Here is a 21339-nt window from a genome sequence, read left to right on the forward strand (position 1 = left end):
AACACAACAAAAACAATACGTGTCTATAACTGGGAAATTCCTTTTAGCTTTTATTATTGTAAATATCAAACGTGATATCAGTCTAATTTGATGAATATGGTATTAAAATTGCTTAACAGAAAATAAAAAGCAAGTATCAATAACAAAAAACTTTCACTCGATCACTGGTTCAGGGCTAGAATAGGTTTCTGCCACTGTGCCACACGGTAAACATGGAGAACGTAGGGCAGGACGTAACTTCTGAAAATTTGACAGATGCTGTTAACGCAACAGCAAAAATTCCCGCAACGCCGCAAGGAATGGCTGTTGCATACGGAAGTTTAATAGTAATGTCATTACTACCAATTTTCTTCGGAGCTTTCCGGTCAGTAAAACACCATAAGGAGCAGAAGGTGAGCAAGTGTAGTACCTTGTACAAATTCTCAACATATGTGAAGTCGTACAACCTTTTCTATTTTGTTTTACAATTTATGAATATGTCTAAAAAGGAGAGGGCTGGGTAACGGTTCCGATTATTTTATGATTTCTCCTAGCACAAAGACTAATTATCGTAGAATTTTGGAAATCAATGTTGCACCAAATTTGAACCATTGACGGATAGCCCCAAAAATTATTCACGATAGCCCCACGAACCATTGACGGATAGCCCCAAAATCCATTCACGATAGCCCCAAAAACATTCACGATAGCCCCACGAACCATTGACGGATAGCCCGGCAAGACTAGTTTACGTCCTTTTCCTAAGGAATACGTGTCATATATCGTTGGAAAGCTTATTTTACAAGGAATTGAACGTCAATCCCAAAGCGAGGAAAAATTTCCTGGAGGAGTAAATCGAGAAAAACCGATGTTGTCCGGATATGCGTAATTGAACGTACTGAGGATTTTTTTCGACGATGAAGCACATATTTAGGAGTGAAAAGAGTGCTAATGGAACCTAACAGATCTAACCTAACCTCGTAGACATACCTCGTCCCGTGAATGGTTAGTAGGGCTATCGTGAACAGAAAGTGTAAAAAGAAAAAAGGGGTAAATGTTTACTATCCTTCGGACACCTATAACTTCTGAGTTTCGTCAATTTTTGACATTTGTACGTACCTATCTGCTTCGCGGATAATTTTTAACGTGTATTCACGTTTTTTTGATCAATTTTTTTTTAAAAAAAGTGTTTTTGTAACTGAAGAACGTATGTTTCCGCAAATGGTTTGTGGGGCTATGTGTCAATGGATCGTGGGGCTATGCGACAATGGTGTGTGGGGCTACGCATATTTTTTTTAAACCAATTTTTAACTATTGTAACCTATTGTGACCCTACCTAACCTAACCTTACCGGAAATGGTTCGTGGGGCTATGCGTCAATGGTTGAATTTCCGCTATGAAACATTCCCACATCACACAAAACACCTTCCAGATGTTAGACAATACTACAGGAACTTATTACGGTAAGTAGTTTCTTCTGTAGAAATGAAGAAATCTGTCCGAAGGATAGTAAACTAGTACCGAAAAGGGTACTTACCCGACGAGATGCCGGCTGCAGCACCGCAAACGCAAAGAAGCAATCACCATGCAGATAAGGACATAAAGTAGAGTATCCGATAGCTCCACGAACCATTGATGGATAGCCCCAAAAACCATTCACGATAGCCCGAAAAACCATTGACGGAAACCCCCAAAAACCATTCACGATAGCCCCACGGACCATTTCTGACAAGGTTAGGTAGACATAGTTAAAAAAAAAAAAGAACTCATAAAAAAAGGCACGTTTGGAAACACTGGCGAGACAGCGTGACTTTTGACGCTCTTGCCATCCGCAGGTACATAATGGAAACAATGGCAAAATGTTGTCACTTTACAGAAAATGCAAGTTCCTTGCATTAAAAGTGATTATTTCTTGTTCTGCTGCATTCTATGGTGAAGTTTTCAGTTTCCGCGAAAGAAAATACTTCGAAGAACTTCGACAATGCTACAGAAACTGATTTCAGTAAGTAGTTTCTCCTGTAAATTTGAAGAAAAGTGTCTCCAATATAACGAACTGTTACCGGAGTAATTTAGTCTGCCTCATGCTCTAGCCATCTTTGCCCAAGTGGATGACAGACTGGTGAACCCCATAGACACTTAAGCAGTGGCATATGTGAAAAATTCCTGCCAAGAGTCCATGCCACCTCTGAACCAGTTCAGCTTCTATACTGAATGTAAGTCCCAACTGGCAGCTGGGAAACAGCGAATCGGCAATCAGTTAAATTTTCTTTGACTGAGATCGGGCATTTTCGAGTCACAAGGTACCAAACGTTGTTCGCAGGACAAAACAAATGAGCGTTGGGTCCACAACATGTTGCCAAACGTACTGTAAAGCGTGAAGGAGTCTTCTCGGGTACCGGTATTGTCAGCACCAGAAATCAGCGGGTGTTAATGGTACAACTGCACACGCTGATCTGAACAATCAAGTTTCCGGAACGACCACCCACAGGTTGGAATGCAGGCAGACACACAGTCATATAAAGACAACTGGCAAGAGCAGAAGTACACTTGGCAACATTGCTTTGGGTGTGTGATATGATCCCTTCAGCTTTTACTTCGCAATTGAGTTTATTGACACCTATCGGATCACACGCCCCCGAAAATGATCGGGTTGGTGCATAGAAAGGGCCAGAAATAGCCTTCAAGATCAGCTGCCAGTTGGAGTTGTGTTCAGTATAGTTTTCTTGTTACCTTGTCACCACATGAAATAAAAAGGGCAATGTTCATTTGTCTTTCATGGGCATTCCTAAGTAGGCTTGCAAACTTTAAAGGAAGAAGAAAATCGGAGAGATTTCTTTGCAACCTTCAAAACCAGTAACAGTATGTTATAGGGAAAACACATTTCTTCAAATTTGCAGGAGAAACTACTTATGGAACTGAGTTTCTGTAGACTTTCGAAAGCTCGTGGAAGTGTTTTCTCCCTTCGTTCAACTTATTCGGCTGGTAAATCATGTATTTTTCGACATTAATGTGTCTCCGATACACAAACGCTCTTGCCTCCACTATGTTCGACTACATTAGGTTTTAAAGTAACTTTAATTTCACACATGCATATTAAAAAAATGCAAAATTACTGTCACCATCAAACCTAACTAGAAGGAAAAAATCAATTTATATACAACCTTGTAAATAGGCAGTTCCTATTCCATTGCATCTCTACAATAAGCACATCACAGTTGCATCTGGATAAGGCCAACATGCCACAGGTCCGTTGCTGACATATATCATAACACTTAAAATCTCTAATTACTCTTGTATAACACATTTCTGTGGGCTAAAAACAATGACAAATGTTCATATTAAACACAATTTTTGCAACCTATGGGCTGGTGTACCACAGTTGTTTTGCAGACATCAAACAATCATATCCTGGCATCATAAATCACACCACTTAAAAATCACTAATTACTTGCTTATAACACATCTTCGCAAGCTGAAAACAACAACAAACATTCATATGAAACCCAACTTTCCCAACTTACTCAAATTTTCAACTTTCTTGAGGTCCAAGGACTTTGATGCAACAATACCTTTCTTGTTTTCTATAGCTCTTGTGTAGATGCTTTGAGGCAATAATGTATTTAAACTTTCTATTTCTCCTTCCTCCCATGTAAACGATGACTCAGTTTTCAATAACACACTCAATCATGAAAAATATTGTGGAGTTTAATTGTTTTGTTTGGAATAACAGATTTCTAAAATTGGCAAATGCATACCAAAAGAAAAGAAAAATATAAATACACTAAGTCTTGTTCTTCCGGGAGATAACCAAGTTCGTCTGGGTGAGCGAGTTCAATTCCTGTAGACTCCTGGCCATTCCAGGAGAGTTGGCAAGCTTATTCCTAAGGTTCTTTTTAAAAAATAAGGGGAGAGGGGTGGCTTGACCAACAGCAACTCCTCGAGAATTAGTGGATGTTCTTCAATTGGTAGTTTTCGATCTTTTACGTAATGTAAAATGTGTTCCAGAGTGCAAAACCATCCTATCTCTGAGTACTTCACTGTTTTTTTTATTCATAAAACCCATTTGTATTCACACTCAATAAATAAAGAAGCAAATGATAATGACACGAAGCACTCCTAACCTAACAAAAATGCCAGAAATTGCTACCAACATCCATTCTAACAACGTATGAAGTGGTAGGCAACGTTCCATCTGGTGGTGGTCTGGCTTCCTGTGTCAGGTTCTATATTCACTTTCATGAAGCCTTTAGGCTAAGGTATGTTCCGCAACACTCCACCCTTACCGGGCCGCTTCTGGCAGGAAAACATCCCATCCTGTTCCTCACCAGAGCGCTCGGAACGTAAGAATCAATCACAGGCAAGAACTTACTGAATTAATGTTGCAGGGTGATTGCTGAAAACTCGCAGAAATGGGCTTTATACATTTATTTACAATTTAACATAGCAAGGCTCGGATTCTTCCAATAATTCTCTAATTTACATTCCTCTAACTTGAGCCCCACGGCAGAACTGCCAAGTGGAAGCTAAGCATTGGCAGAACTGCCTCGGGATGCTTTTTCTCAAGGAGGCCACTGGAGCCCGAAGATCGCTCTCCCTTCTGCTATCCAGTTCATAAACACACTCTCCCTGTCCTCTGTCAGAGGCCATATTTATACTTCCTCCCGCATCGCATGGGGGAGGGCTGAAAGTTCAAACCTTAATGGCTCTTTTGAACTACACAGAACCGTGGAAGAAACCCAAGCATACAAAATCATACACAATCACAAAAAAGAAACAAATACTGTTTGTAACAGGTAACAGGTAAATTACTTCACCATAACACACTCTACAAGCTAAAAACAACATTCAAACAAGTTGCAGTCAGGGGCACCAAGATTGAAGAGAGATTTAATTGCCCAAGGTTCAAGTTCACTTTAAAAAAATAGATAAAATCACAGCATTCATCTTGTTTTCATCCTCTGAATTTTTGGACTGACCTTTTTCCTTCTTTCAGAGTAGAGATGTTAAAATTGGTTGAAATATTTGAACATATTAAAAGGTATAAAAACATGTCCTGATCACGTAATTGAAGCTACAAGGGTAATTTCTTAAATAATGCACAAGGTGTAGGGGATGATGCAATTCTAGTGATACTATGATTCACTATATGTTAATTCTTCTTGGATAATCTAATATAGAAATATTTGTAATGGATTAGAACTTTATGACTGAATACAGATGGATTGATGTTGGCTTCATAAAGAATGTATATCTCTTCTAGGAATCCGGGGAAAAACCAGACACAATGTCTCACAAAGATGCAGCAATGTTCCCTATTATAGCAAGTGTTGCACTATTTGGACTATATATTTTCTTCCAGGTATGATATTTATTTTCATATGTAATACACCCCTCACAAAAAGTTTGGAATACTATTATATTAGGCACAAGTTAGGAATATTATTGTGTTAGGCAATAGGCCATAGGCACGGTGGCATATGTTAGCAACAGATACCATGTGTTGTTGCATTCCAAGGCCGTGTCTATCACCTATTGTCTAATGTAACAATATTCCAAACTTTTTGTGAGGGGTGCCTGAATAGTTCCTTTGTATTTGTATTTTTATTATTTAGCATCACTTTTCTACAATTTTGGCTAATTGCAATGATGAGAATCCTATGATGAAAGGATGCTCACAAAGAACACTCATGTTAGGATTTGAACCTGGGAACTTGTGGCAAGATTGAAAATTGACCACTTGACATGCTGACGAAGCTAGCGGAATTGTTATTGCTAATGTAATGTAAACATAGAAGAATGACAACAATATCTTTTGTGTATTAGTAATAGTTGTAAAATAATACTTTCTGAGGATAAACGGCAGCTAAATACTATTAATTGAGAAGAATAAATTTAATAAGCATTTTTTTACACTTCATTGAATTTGATTTCTTTCTGCACGTACTTGTAATTTAACCCTTAACTGGGCAACCAGTGTGTCGCTTATATTTTGTCACATACCCCAAACGATACTTCCTGCGAACATGATATTTTTTTGACTTTGTTTGTTTCTCTCTTCTTTCTCACTTCACAATATTTGACTTTGATAAAGAAGGTTAGGCGTAAAAAAATATTTTCCATTTCACTTATGTAAATGGGCAAGCAGTGTCTGTCAAACACAGTGTACAATTGACGTGTAAAGAAGTCTACTTGAATATGTATTAACAAATGTTTAATAAAAAATAAAGTATTTAATAAGACATCACATAAAAATATTATCAGCGCTAAAATAGAAAAAATGGAAGATATATGAGCAAATAAAACACTTTCCTCACATTATCTTCCGGCCTAACATGTTTCATATACTATTCTGCAAGAATTACAACAACATGCAATTATGATGATGAATACAAGAATTATGGACATGACAATGAGGATTAGGTTAAATATCATGTTACTCGCTTATTTCTACAGTGATGAAACCTAAAAATCTTGCATTAGAAGGGCAAGATTCATTTCAAACAATGCAGTGTCCGACAGACACTGCTTGCCCGGACACGTTACAAAAATAGCTTGCCTGGATAAGGGTTAATAACCACATGTCCTTGTAGACACAGGCATAATATATATAATATTGAACTAACTTTATTATTAAATACTGTCATTTTACATACTAAGTTCCAAACTTATCTTTTCTATGATGCAGCATAAATATTTCAACTGTGCTTAGAGATCTTTCTTCAGACCGATTGGCTGATCCTAGTATGTTTCTAGTTAAAATTTTATTTTTCTCGTTACTTTGAAGTCTGGAAAATTAATTATAAAATCTTGTAATGTAAGTGTGCATCTCGTGTTTAACACTACAATTTCGTACTAAAATATATTTCTTCAAAAGTTATCTGTGACTACGTGCATTTTGTGCATGGCTCAAGGGAGCACTCAGAACGCAAAAGGTTCTGAGTTCAAATCCCAGTGGGAGAACAAAGGTTCTTCATGTTAGTGTTCTTATCATCTCTAAACATTCATCCTCTCATTACAATTAACTTGCAAAGCTAGAAAAGTTAATTGTAATGAGGTGAATAATTGAGAGATTAAGTTGATAAGAACAGAAACATGAAGAAACTTCCATGCTTTGGAAGTTTCTTCATGGGACTTGAACAAAGAACTTTCTGTGTCTTGAGTGTTCCCTTAAGCAGAGCACTAAATGCACCTGGTCACAGATAACTTTGAAGTAATATATTTTAGTGTGAAATTGCTCCCTTTAGTTGAGCACTGAATACACTTTGTCACAGATACATTTTTTTAAGTAATAATATGTTCTGTTCCTTTCATGCAAATTTCCATAAAGAATGTATTTTTTCTTGTGGATTTCATGGAGAAGACTCGAAGAATGCACTTGTTGCTGTAAAGAGTATAGTTATATTTTATTATTCATATTTTCATAAAGTTTTTCAATTAACAAATGCATTAATTTAATGAAGGTTCATAATTAGCAATCTTCTTATTTTTTCATTACAGATATTCTCCAAGGAATACATTAATTTGCTATTAACAGGGTATTTCTTCTTCCTTGGAGTGCTTGCCTTGTCTCACCTGCTGAGGTAATAAATCATTTTAAGAGTAATATAGACGAATTATTGTAGGTGTAATATATGTTTCATTACAATGAATGTGTCACTGAAATTTCTCATCAGTGGCACCCAATACCTTGATTGCTTATTCTTACCAGGGCCGGACTGGGACTGCCAAGAGGGCGGTGGCAATTTTCCTCAACAGGGCACCCGATTGTTAGTTAAGGGAACTTAGAGGGTGCACTGGGATTTTGCCTGGTGTCCTGGTGGGCCGGTCCGGCCCTGATTCTTGCCATATTTGAATGTGTACAGTTCATTTGATGCATAAAGTTCCATTTAGGGCATGAGCTAGTTATCAAAAATATGTATATGCCACCAAAATGCTTCTAAGTGCTGAAAACAGACATTGGAGCAGTCTAGATTACATAGTTCTCATGTTGCTAGTATGAGCCAAATTTTAAGAAGATTTTTAAGTTAGGAACAATGCTTTCAGTTCGTATTTTTCAGATATGTATTTTTTTTTGAAGACATCTTGACATTTTTAAAACAAGTCCTTTTTTTTTAGTTGCGTGTGTTGAGCAATAATTTTGACTTGTTTATTGTCAAAAATACTTTAACCAAAATAATAATCCCTAACCAAAATAAGAATCCCAACGAATGTAATGGTTCTCACAGTAGATTAATTTTTAGTCAATGACTACTCAACTCTTTCTTAAATTTAAGGTGTAGTCGACATGAATATGTGTAGAGAATTCTAATATTATTCTTTAAATGTAATAAATTGTCTTTTTTTATTTAGTTTCAAGCTCTTGAAACCAAATTTTACTGGAAAGTTTTATAGGTTTATAATATTACGGTAATAAAATTGCACTACGTTTGAATGGTGAGATTTTTTTGTTAATTTGCAATAAGGTGTTGGGGCAAATGCTAATGAAACTTGAAAAGTTGATTTTTGGTGTGGAAGTCAGTAAATGGAACCATAGTTTACAGTTCTAGACATGCGTAGACAAAACTAAAAATAATTCAGGCACCAGCTCAGGAGACATTTTTCCCAAATACTAGCTAAGAAAGCCATGAATCCAACTAACATATGGTATGGAATGTGATCTTAAATCATTTAATTTATTAATTAATACAGGATTGGATTACAAGTAATTTATTATTGCACTGAAGTGGTCTTCCTTAGGAAGCCTCAACTACTAATTAACTATATTTAACTACATCTGGTACCAGGTATATATATATTTTTTTGTAATAAATTAATTCTTCTGGTGTCAATATTTCCCCTCATTTTATTTTCTGTTATACATTTCATAACAAGAGGGTCCTGAAAAAATTAAGTTTCTGTATATGAAGTTGATTGCTGTCCCCTTAATGTTTTAAGTCCCCTTCGTGCACAAATAGGCTAATCAGGACTGACTATGTGCCTCTACCAGGTATCGAACCTGTGACTCCTTGATTACAAGGTGACAATGTTACCACTATGCCATTAGGGAGGCCAGTTGCTGCTTGTACAGTCATGGATACTTCTGGGTTATAACAATCCCATTAACTTTCAATTGAATCATTACCACCCAGGAGTGTCCATGCTATGTAGATCACACGATAATAAAAAATATGGAATATTATCCAAGTTTCCACTGGTCGATGCGTTGGTGAGTAGCTTAGGTCAGTTAATGTAAAACTTAAAAACAATGAGCATTCCGTAGTGTTCTTTTTGAGCAGATGACACTTCCGCACTGTTAATGAGTCTTCGTCAAATGTCTCTCCCTCCCCCCTCCCCCATTAAAAACGGTCACTTACACAATATTTACAGACTCCTTATTGTGAATAATGACTACCAGGAAATGGTGCTAAGGGGACTCTCAATGGTTTGGGAGTTTTTCAACCATGAAGTTTGAGCACGTATCTGGTCATCCATTTGCAGAGACCTGAAGAATGCACTTGTTTGAGATGCAGGAGTAGTGTCAACACGAAAGAGGACAGCACAGAATGTACATAACTAAGAGTGCAATAATTTCCATAAGGTACTTTTTGGGATCAAATTTCTCAAAATAGTTTGTGCTTTAAAATGTTGGGATTACATTCTCGAAACTTGACATTATTCAACTCTGAATTACTACCTTACCAAAGCCTCATTTTCTCGTACCATGTGTAAAATTGGAGCAAAAGAAAGTTGAACAAGAAAGTTATTTTGGGCCTCCTCAATGACATGGTGGTAAATGGATTTGATTCCTGATGGAAACACATTACAAAATGGTTTGAACCCCACTTTAAATTACTCATAAAGTAACTTAAAGCGAACCTACTGAACTGAAGATAAATGAACTATTCATACTCTTGATAACACTTTTGAATAACTGTATGGTATCACTCTTTCTTTTAATTCATGTGTATTTTTGATACCTTGTTTATTTTTCAGCCCTGTCATCAGTTCTCTTGTACCGGCAGCAATTCCAAACATTCCATATCGCTTGCAGTTTGTCCAGGGCAAGGGTGAAGCACAAGAAGATCTCATAAATTATGAGTTCACATCTCATGATGTGGTGTGTCTTATATGTTGTACAATAGTTGGAGCTTGGTACTTAATGCAAAAGGTATTGATATTTTTATTCCTCGTTTAATAAGTAATTTTCATATTACAAGGATTTGAAAATGAAAGTACCTACAGTCTTGAGGTTCTTTTTTCAAATGACTGTCATTGTCTTGAAAACTTTTTTTCTAAAGGCAATGAGAAATTGGCAGTACATGAATTCTGATACAGTCAAGGTTTTCACAACTTTTTGTACGTTATATCTATGAAGTATGGAAAAAATAGGCTCTGTGTGAACTACTGAAGCATCACAATAAAAAGAAACATGGTGCTTGTTAGTTGCAATTTACTTTCTCTTTATTTTTTTCACAACAAGCAATACATAAAATTGAGAAGAATGTACAAATTCAGAGTTCATGGTTCTGTATTGTTTTACTTCTTGACTTTTGAAAAGAAAACACCAAAAAATCTAGGTCTGTATTCATTATGTAAACATCTCTAATAGATAGAAAAAAAACAAAAACTGTACATTGTTAATTTTCTGTCCACAATATTTGAGCAGTAATCAATTTATTAATAATAATGTTCTTTCTCAGGCCATTGCTGATAAGTGTTTCATACCTTTCAATTTAGTGGAATAATCAAACTACAAATACGAGGTGCATTTCAAAAGTATGGGTCAATTGATCAAAAAAATAACAAAAGAATTGCTGCAAAAATGTATTAGTAGTTACAAACGCATACATATGCACTTCATTTTTCTTCATAGTCACCACTGTTTTACCATGCACTATTGGCACCATAGAACAAGGTTTTGTATACTGTCTGCATAAAATTCCACCATATGGGGGTTCAGCAAGTCATCACTGACAATTTAAATACCTCACTATCATGTACACAGTTTCTAATAGCCCAGTGTGTTGGAACGAATGTCTGTGAAACTTCTGAAAATTGCGTGGCTAGAGCACTAATTATGAAGTGACTATTTTCTCACACTTATTCTCAACAACAGGCAGACCACTCTTCTCTTCATTGTGGCCATTTGTACAGTCTTCGGTAAACTCGTGATTCATTACTGTTTGAGTATATGTCACAACTGGCAGAATTGTTTATTCTCGCCACCATCATTACTCACTGTAACACAAAGGCAAACAGCAGACTCGCTAACTAGTGGCGTGCCCAAGGGGAACTGGTCGGGGACATATAAACTGAAAAAAAAAGAACATCAAAGGCAGGAAAAGATGACAAAATTAGGGCTGACTACTGAACAAAGTATACATAACACCTCCTTTTCGAAAATCCTGAGCGTGCCAATGTTGTTAACGTGCACTTTTAATTTTTCCCAAGGGGCTTTTTACACCCCGTGTTTTAATCCCTCAAGTTAGAATTTTAGGTAAGGGGATATTTCCCTGAATATATTGAAGGGTGCAAAATGACCTTGAGTGCTGATGCACCCAATTATTTTAGTTCCTTCATTCATTATGCATACACAACCCATGCAAACTGAGCAATGAAGTGCAGAGAATCAATTATTTTCAAAGCTCTGCACTTCATTGCTCTCATTCACGATCCAACCGCAGTTGTCAGTTCTGGTTGTATTACAAAGCAGGCTTTACTTCATATGCTTTAACTTTTGTGAGTGTATGTGGTAAACAATTACGTTGGCACAGAATGTAAATTGTTAAGTTGTACTTTTTTTTTGTCAAAGTGTAAACTACTCTGCATAAATTCACCGTCATTGTGGTTGTTATTAATGTTAGTTTATTTAAGTACTCACAGGAGTAATTTTCTTGTCTTTGCAGCATTGGATAGCAAATAATCTGTTTGGAATTGCATTTGCCATTAATGGAGTTGAACTCCTGCATTTAAATAATGTAGTGACAGGCTGTATCCTGTTGTGTGGCCTGTTCTTTTATGATATCTTCTGGGTGTTCGGCACAAATGTTATGGTAACAGTTGCAAAATCATTCGAAGCACCCATCAAATGTAAGTAAAGTTTTATATGTGGGATTTATGTACTGCATGTGGATATCATAGGTAAATGTGCAAAATTTGTATTCATAAACTCAGTTTTGCATCTAGCTATGTACTGAGCAGGCAGTTCTATTATTACCAACATCTTATTTAAGCTTGTTAAAATTACGTAATATTAAATAATGTCACTTTTGTACACATGTTAAGATATGTAAATGCAGGTGGGACAAAAGTATGGAAGCAGCTCTATAAGAGACAAACGGACTTGCACATATCAAAACATGTCCTAAAACGTGGAAAAACCATTTAGGCCATTCTACTGCCATCTTGGAGTCAACTTCATTTTTCTCCAATGGAAAGATATAACTTCAAAGAATTCGCCACATTTATTATCATTGCCAAATGATAGGTTTTAACATTAATTATTCGGATAATTTCATAAATATTATGAAGACATTCGATCTGGAGCTTACTTGTGTGTTTTTGAATTGAACTCTTTCATGATTGTTATTTTTTAAACACATTTGTTTAAAAATGGTAGTGTAGATTGTGTAACGAGGTGAGTGTGCAGGAAGAAGCAAGTTGCCATTATTTTGGAATGATTTAGACCCACTATAAAATTCCTATATTCTTTTTGGGGAAAAGCCAGGCACTGGTAACAATCGAGACAATATATGATCATCAGTACGTCTATATCAACTGTACCAGACTGCATGTAGGTGACTTTCCAAGACAAAAACTTATAAATTAAGAAACATTGTTCTAGAAGATCATAGTAACCTTGGATTTAGTAGGGTGTCTCATTATTGCAAATGCTCTTGCTAATGGGAGAAATTTTGTTTTGTTAGTTTACATGAAGGAGAACAGAAAGCTCATGAACCCCATCATAACAACCAGAACCAAAATTCTTCCAGCTGACTTAGGGTTCACCGATATAATCATGAAATCCTGTGACAGCGTGACCTAATCATGAAGCCAGTTTTCGAACACATTTACAAGTCCACCAGCAAATAATTCATCCCTCCAGGGGTGTTTCTTCAAGGCCTGTCTAACTTCTAATAATTGTATATATCGGTTTCTGATTGCAGATGGAATTTTTCCGTAGTATGTAATGAATGGGTTTTTGTTTGTCATTTTGTTACTGTCATAAATATACTGTATGCTGAAATTTCAAATGTTTACCTCTAAATTGTAAACAAACTTCTTTTTAACCCCATTTAGGATAAAAGATTTTCATTGATGATATCATCTGATATCTACAAATAAATTTTCTAAATTTTTAGGGCATTTATAGTAAATGTGTAAAACTTGGCAGCTGTGTATATTGTATGTCAAACTTTAGTTTGTCACCTTGTTAGAAGTCACCTCTAAAACTCATTATTTGTAAAATATATTTCAAAATATTCTTTGTGCACAATGTTTTTATTTTTCTTGGAGTTCTTGTAACATGTGCATTTTAATTCTATATGTTTGATATATTAAATAGTAATTTGTATTTTTTTCAGTGGTCTTCCCTCAAGATTTGCTAGAGAGAGGTTTCGAAGCAAGTAATTTTGCAATGTTAGGATTAGGTGACATCGTCATTCCTGGTATTTTTATTGCTCTTCTGTTAAGATTTGATTACAGGTAAGAGTCAGTTTTGCTTCTTTTTTATTCTGTTTAGCTAATAAGTATTGTTTTAAGTAGTGACAACATTCTACGAGGGTCAGTCAAAAGATAAGTTGCACTCACCTATACATTTTGTCTGAAAGAGGCATTTTGATGAATGTGGCTGATCACGCTGCTCACAGTACCCTTGGAAAGGTGGAGTAAAGGTTACACCATGGCTGTTAGGGATCTGACGTTATCAGTGGTGAACATGTCACATCAGTTGGAAGTGGCATCCAAACTGGAAGTGCGCAGAGTGACTCGTTTCCTGAAAGAAGGTGAAAGTAACCCTACTGAGATTCATCTCCAATTCCATGAAGTGTGCGGTGATGGAACACTTTCATTTCAGGCAATCGCAAAATGGTATGCATTGAGGACTACCAGTAAACTGCATTGACGAAGGACAATGTTGAACGTTTTAAATGAACCTTTCATAGACCAGACCATGCGCTCTCCAATTTTCATGTCATTGGACCTATGAAAGACGAATTTGCGAAGTGGTGATACGAGTGTCACTATATTTTGAGCCTACCAATGAAAAAACAGGAATTTGGCATTGAAAACTGCTTTATTGTTTTTCGAAGTATTCTCCTTTATGGTCAATACACTTTTGCATTCGTTCGAACCATTTGTCAAAGCAGTTTTTCCAATCTTCTTGAGACACCTCCATAATATGGTTTTGAAAGCATCAACAGCGTCTTCCGCCGACGAAAATCGTTGTCCACGCAATTTATTCTTGACATTCGGGAACAAGAAGAAGTCATTGGGTACCAAATCAGGACTGTACGGCGAATGACCCATCAATTCGATTTTTTGACTGTTCATAAAGTCTGTTGTTAGACGAGATGTGTGACAGCTGGCATTGTCTTGATGAAGAATGATCCGACGGCGTTTGTTTGTTTTCCGTATTTGACCGAAGACCTCTGGCAAACAAATTGTTGTGTACCATTCAGAGTTGACCGTTCTACGTTCCTCTAAAGGCACAGTTGCCACATGACCAGTTTTCCCAAAAAACAGGCGACCATTTGTTTCGATGTTCTTCGAGCGCGAACAACTTTTGTTGGATTGGGTTCATCTTGAAACACCCATACAGTCGACTGCTGTTTACGTTCCGGCTCATATGCATATATCCATGATTCGTCACCTGTTACAATCTTATATACGTCTTTTGAAGCACCACGATTGTATTTATTGAGCATTTGTTTGCACCAATTGACGCGAGCGTCTTTTTGAGTTTTTGTCAAATTGTGTGGGATCCAACGAGAACCTACCTTTCTCACAGCTAAATGATCATGTAATATTTTATATATGCTGGTGAAACTAATGCCTATGGTTGCCTCAATCTCACAGTATGTCACATGACGATCTTGCAGTATTAGGTTTTGCACAACATCAATGTTTTCTTGAACAACAACTGATTTTGGACGACCTTCGCGAATCTCGTCAGTGAGCGAATGGCGGCCACGATTAAATTCGTTATACCAGCGTTTCACAGTGGCAAAGGATGGGGCTTCATCACCAAATGTGGCAGTAAGTTGATCGATGCACTCTTGTCTTGATAATCCACGTTGAAAATCGTAAAAAATCATCGCACGAAAATGTTCACGAGTTAATTCCATTTTATTGTTGTCGCGCAATCTCCAAGGCAACATAAACAACACAAATGAAGCTATTGACAAAACATTTGAAGTACGTTGGTCAATTATGCCAGACGATTCCGTGCAAACGTCAAATCGCGCCTAACTTCAATCAGTGTTGCCAAGGCTCAAAATATAAATAGTGACCCTCGTATCATTCTGATGAGAAAGTTAAAACTGCAATGCAAGAATGGCTATCGAAAATTAGATGGGAATTCTGCGAACAAAGATATAGAGAAACTCCTGTCATGCAATGACAAATGTTTGAACAGAATTACATGGAAATGAAATTTGGTAGTGCACTTTCATCTAAATACAATAACTGTCCTTTATATTCCATATGCTATATCGTTCATGTTAGTGCAACTAACTTTTTGACCGATCTCGTATTTTTATGTGAAATTCTTTTTATTATTATTAACTTGTTTTGTGGTATATGTACTATTGCCAGGGAGAAAATACTGTATCAGTGACATTTTTTGCATAATATCAGACATTTTTTATAGCTTTTGATCAGATATTAACATAGTGTATTAATGAAGATATATGATTATACTGGAAAATGTTATTTCAATTTTTCTTTTTATGGGCAAAGTAATAGGATAAAACTGTGAAGCCTATATTTTTATACATATATATACACACAGGGTGATTCAAAAGTCCAGCCCAATAGGACAACTTCGTTTTTAGTGCTAAAATGTAGCACACACCGTTGAGACTGTACACGTGTAGCAGCCTCAGTGGTATTTGAAAATGCTTTGATTGGAATTCCATACGTCATCGCAACACCATACTGTACTGGGCAAATTAATAATTGATGATGATAATTATTTTCCTTACTTTACTTTGCCTGTAATTATAGTCATCAATATATAAAATACTTAATTCTTGTATATGATTTTTTCTTCTTAATTTCAGCTTGAAACGCAATTCCAACATATACTTTTATGCCACGTTTGTTGCATACTTCCTTGGACTGGTATCAACTATATTTGTGATGCACATGTTTAAGCATGCTCAGCCTGCATTATTGTACTTAGTGCCAGCCTGCCTGGGTACTCCATTGTTATTAGCTTTAGCGAGAGGTGATATTAAGGCCATGTTTGAGTAAGTATTGAAGGGTGTGTGTTCACATATGTATGTAAAGCCTAAGCAGTAATCATTAGTACGTGATTGGTTCTGTAGCAGTTAGTGCAGTCAGGAACTGATTGTGCTGAATTTATACCAATACCACTTTGAACTGATACTTTTACCAATACCAGGGCTTCCCCGATGACATAGTGATAATGTTTTCTCTGTAATCAGGGAGTCCTGTGTTCATTTACCCAGTGGAGGCACATAGTGGTTCAGGTCCAGTTTCAATTAGTGTTTTTGTGCATAAAGTGGACTTAAAAATAAAACTTAGTCACATTTCAATCAAGAAGTCCGAGGTTCGATACCCAGGGGAGCCATATTATACAGTGGTTCAGATCTCACTTTAAACTGTTTGCGTCGTTGCCTTGTAATCAAGGGGTCCCGGGTTTGATACCCGGTGGAGGAACTTAGTGGTTCGGATCCCACTTTAAACTGTAGGTCCAGTTCCAATTAGCCTTACTGTGCATAAAGTGGACATTGTAGGTCCAGTCCAGAATGTTTTTTTTTAGCAAGTGTAGGTATTTATACCCTTCGATCCTTTATCCAAGATCATAATGACTTGATGGAGCCGGCCCCTGTGGCAGAGTGCTTAGCACATCGCACTACGGCACCAAGAGTCCCGGGTTTGAATCCTGGCCTGGGTATGGATGTTTGAGAGTATCCATTCATCAATTTCATCATATCATCACTTGTCCCCACCTTCGCAAATTAGCCAAAAAGTGGCACAAGCGTAAAATAAAACAAATCAATCAATAACTTACATGGAGGTGTCTCAAGGCATATGCTTCAAAGTGTTATTTGTGTAGAAAAGTAGGAGACAATCATCACTTATATTTATTTGCTACAATAGAACAGTGGCCATACAAGGCATTTAATCTTAAAAACGTAAGGCAGGAAACCCATTATGTGTAGCTGGTATAGCGTGGTTCGTACAGGAGTGGACTTCTTTCTGTCTGTTCTAAATTATTGCCTCGGCATGTGCAAAAGGCGGATATTGGCGGAAGGAGAATGGTCAACTCGAATAGGACATATGGTCGTCGGTCAGTACAGCATGAGTTGAAACTTTCAGTTTTGTAAAATTTCCAGATCTAAGTTCGATAATATTTCAGCATCCCAGGGGTGCTCCCCCCTCCACCCCCATTTATGGCGAATTAATTACTCAAATTATTTTTGTCAGACAAAATTTGCGGAAAAATATAATACTAGAGGTGCAACCATGAATTTTGTCTGGGGTGGGGGGCAAGTACCAGGATAAACGTACCAATAATAATAACAACATTAATAATGGCTTTATTATTATTATTATTACTACTACTACCAGTAGTAGTAGTAGTAACAAAGACGTTATTATCCTCATAAATTATGCAAAGAAGGGAGTGGAAGTCTGTGCTAAAGCATTTGTTTGGAACAAGCTATATGAAACATTTTTCAATTATTTTCCTGTAGTTTACGGTTATTACAAGCATAAGAAAACAGTTTTTCTTTGTGACGTTTCAGGAGAACACACGCTCCCTTCATCAGACATTTATTTTCATAAATGTAAACTACAGGAAAATAATTCTACAATGCAAGCAATGCGTACATACAAGAAAAACATTTTTCAAAACCGTCAATTTCACATTAGCTAATAATGGAAAACAAGCACACAAACTGTATTTTTGAATGGCAGAAAATGAATGATAAATGCATTCCGAAGATAGGTACATGTGTAACTTTCACGCACAACATATGTTTTACACGTATGCAACATGGAGCAACATAAAATAGAAAATACATATTCAACAAGCTAACACTAAATTGTGTACGTCTTCAAAGCTTATTCAATACAAATATACAGCACATATTATTTAAATACATTACATTACAGGAAAGAAGCAGAATGCGAGCAAAGTGAGTAAGAAAATTTTTAGGTCCAGTTTTTGCAATTGAAAACAATATTGATTTAATAGGGTGCAAATAATTTAACTGGACGCTATGGCATTCTCTCTTTTACAACTTTTTTTAGATCACTCGGCACCCATGGCCGACTCCCGTTGCCCCTAGCTAAAGCTCTGAACTTGACGAAAACTAGAAAAGCAGATAATGCGAGCGAAGCAAGCAAGAAAATTTTACAAAATGTATTTTTATTTGCATAAAAATTGAAATCGAAGGGGTAATTGCTCCCCTGTGCTCCCATGCAAGTGCCCTTGGCCGTCAATGTTTGTCCCCCCTTGCTACCCTAGAATTGACTTCCGTCAAAGGTTTGGCAATGACCCCCTTCACCCCCTGTGGTTGCGTCACTGTATAATATAGATATATTTAAGTAATATATGTTTACTTTAGATACTTTAGGCTCACTGCCATTGTTAGTCAACCTTATTCTGCACAGTGTGTTTGCTGGACTAACTTGTATTAATGCGAATACCATGCCCCCCCCCCCCCCTTCCATCCAAACCCGATTCAAAAGGCATAAGAGGTGGTGTTTCATTTCAACCCTATCGCCACGATTACCCACAGGTAGGTAGAAAAACTATACTTAATAACCAAAACTAAAAATCAATCAAACGATACGATAGCCCCCATTTTTGTGTGAAGATATATAGAATTGGTATAAAATTTTGTCCCCCCCCCCAAAAAAAATCCCATGATGCAGGCATCATGAAACCCCCCTGTGGGCACCCCTGCAGCATCCAATACTTCAAAAAGGAATGATTTACTTTCAAGAAAATGAATGTAATAGTTTCTTATTACTATTCCTATTTTACCTCCCTTTCATACCTCTTGGATAATCCACAGAGCCACCTTGGTGGCTAAAGGAATTCTGTGGTCCACCAAAGATTCCATGTATTAAGTCATGTCCTAACTTTAGTGTCCCATCAATTTCATCTACATTATCAATGTGGTAGAAAAGTGACATAAAATAAGAAATATACAAATTTATCCTTGTTTTATCAAGGATTCGAACTGTAGACCCTTGTAGTTAGTGCATTACCCAATCATTCCAGCATAGTGCCTAACGAAAATACATGTGCAAGATGCAGTCAACTTTTAATTACTGGGAATTAATGTCTGCTTTTCCCCCTCCCCTTGAAGACTCCCTGAAAAAGCAAGGAGCAATTACCAGGGTAAATAATGCAAACATTCTTCTGCAAATTTGTATTGTTTACATGATTTACTTTTCTCCTAATTTTAATATGGGAAATTCCATTTCTTAATCTTAAAAATTATGCCCTCCATAGACATTTTGTTAACCATTGTGATGTTGAATGTGGTGCTTCTTCAATTTGAGTGTTTATGACTTCCTAGCAGCTTCTCTAAGCCTCTGGCTACACTGCTCCGTGTTCTTTTCTTCCCCTTTTTTAAGGATACTGTAACCTTGCTCACTCTGAGATGCAAGCAAGGTAATTTGGTATTTCTGATAGTCATATTAAAGCCTAATATGACCATCAAGAAAATAGAGCATTGTTTATTAACAAACTCATGGTAATGTAAACCTTTTTTTGCAGTCTTGTGCTCTAATGGTTTAAATATTTCTGCATTGTGGTAAATTTTCCTGTGTAATTTGTTCTAATTTTCTGAAGAGTGCTATAGGCATGTAGTATTGTCTGTTATTAAATAACTAATTACTTAGGCTGATGATGCAGTAGTATTGTTCAGAAGTTTTTGATTTGTGTGACGAGTGTACCCTATTTATTATACTTCATTATTTTTACTATCTCTTTTGGCCTTTTTTTTTTCACTTATATAATTTATACATAATATAAGGTTGCTTTAGTGCTTTTGATACGGCTGATGCTGAGTTTTTAAATTTTTATTTTAATATTTGGCCTTTTTTTAAACTTTGTACAATATAAAATGTAATGAGTTGCAACATTGTATTAAAATCATTTTTTTTCTTTCTTGCTAATTTGCATATTTTTATATGATACAAACAAATTGTTGTTAATGGATTTTGTTTTTGCATTTACGTAGATATGAAGATCACCCATCTGATAAAGAAGAAACAGAAAAGGATGAAGGAGAAAAAAGTAAAGACACTAAAAAAAGTAAGAAGGAGAAATAAAATATTGAAAGAAAATTACAAATTCAAGGGTGATGTGAAATCAATGTGACTTTTTTTCCAGTGCACAAATCAGTTTTATTTGTAACAAGATAACAATTTTTACTGTCATTTTTTTATGCTGTGAAGTTTGACCATTCATTGGCAGAAATTTGATGCTCCTTTCTCAGGTTTTTATACATAAACACTTGTCAAAGTAAACATAATTCTCTTTTCAATGTTTTATTAACATTTTTCTTGCACGTCCTTTGACAATTCACAACATGATGATGTCGCATACAAAACCCATGTAACAATCAGATGATGAAATAGTTTTATGTAACTATTCATTGGAACTTCCAAGAATTATTCCTAATTACTGTAAGGAAAGTAAAAGGCATCAAAATGCTTACACATGAACAGTATTTGTGTAAAAAGAAAAGAACTGTATAGTAAATAAATTACAATTTTGGTTAACTTGTGTTTTTGTTCATATCCACAGATGTCCTTTTCTGAAAATAACTGTTTGCTTTTTAATATTTACAACGTGAACAGATGAATCAAATTATGATTTGATGATGTTTTTCACCTTTCAGAACACTGATCTACCACCATATATAAAAGGATACGTCTCACATGTGGTTTATGTGTTAGACTTTAATTTTCTTCAAATACCGCGTGGTTACAAATTATTGGATGATTTCATAAGGCTATATTTTCACTAATACTGAAGATAAATACATTATCTTAGTGTCATTTGAAGTTTTTTTACTGATTTTAGATGCACTCGATGTGAGCCCCACGTGTAATACGGCAGACGTCCACGTGGTGATCCTATTCTTTCCAAGCCCCCTTAAGCATGTCTGG

General features: G+C 36.1%; 1 protein-coding gene across 1 annotated transcript; it reads left to right on the forward strand.

Annotated features, from left to right (window-relative positions):
* Positions 1-171: 171 nt before the first annotated feature.
* LOC146001513 (signal peptide peptidase) lies at positions 172-20949 on the forward strand. The gene is made up of 8 exons (XM_083138907.1): positions 172-392; positions 5240-5338; positions 7477-7559; positions 9952-10126; positions 11865-12048; positions 13542-13662; positions 16239-16427; positions 20406-20949. Exons 1-8 carry the CDS (start codon positions 213-215, stop codon positions 20494-20496), a joined length of 1122 nt encoding a protein of 373 aa, XP_082995033.1. The 5' UTR covers positions 172-212; the 3' UTR covers positions 20497-20949.
* The last annotated feature ends 390 nt before the right edge of the window (positions 20950-21339 follow it).

The sequence above is a fragment of the Lepisma saccharinum genome, chromosome 17 (genome assembly GCF_977018435.1).
Source record: "Lepisma saccharinum chromosome 17, izLepSacc3.1, whole genome shotgun sequence".
NCBI lineage: Eukaryota > Metazoa > Arthropoda > Insecta > Zygentoma > Lepismatidae > Lepisma > Lepisma saccharinum.

Bases quoted from the DNA above. Each gene is read 5' to 3' on its own strand.
- LOC146001513 (XM_083138907.1), top strand. From the start codon at position 213: ATGGAGAACGTAGGGCAGGACGTAACTTCTGAAAATTTGACAGATGCT. The intron at 5,339-7,476 runs GTATGATATTTA...TTTTCATTACAG, and splicing joins GACTATATATTTTCTTCCAG to ATATTCTCCAAGGAATACAT. The intron at 10,127-11,864 runs GTATTGATATTT...TTGTCTTTGCAG, and splicing joins CTTGGTACTTAATGCAAAAG to CATTGGATAGCAAATAATCT.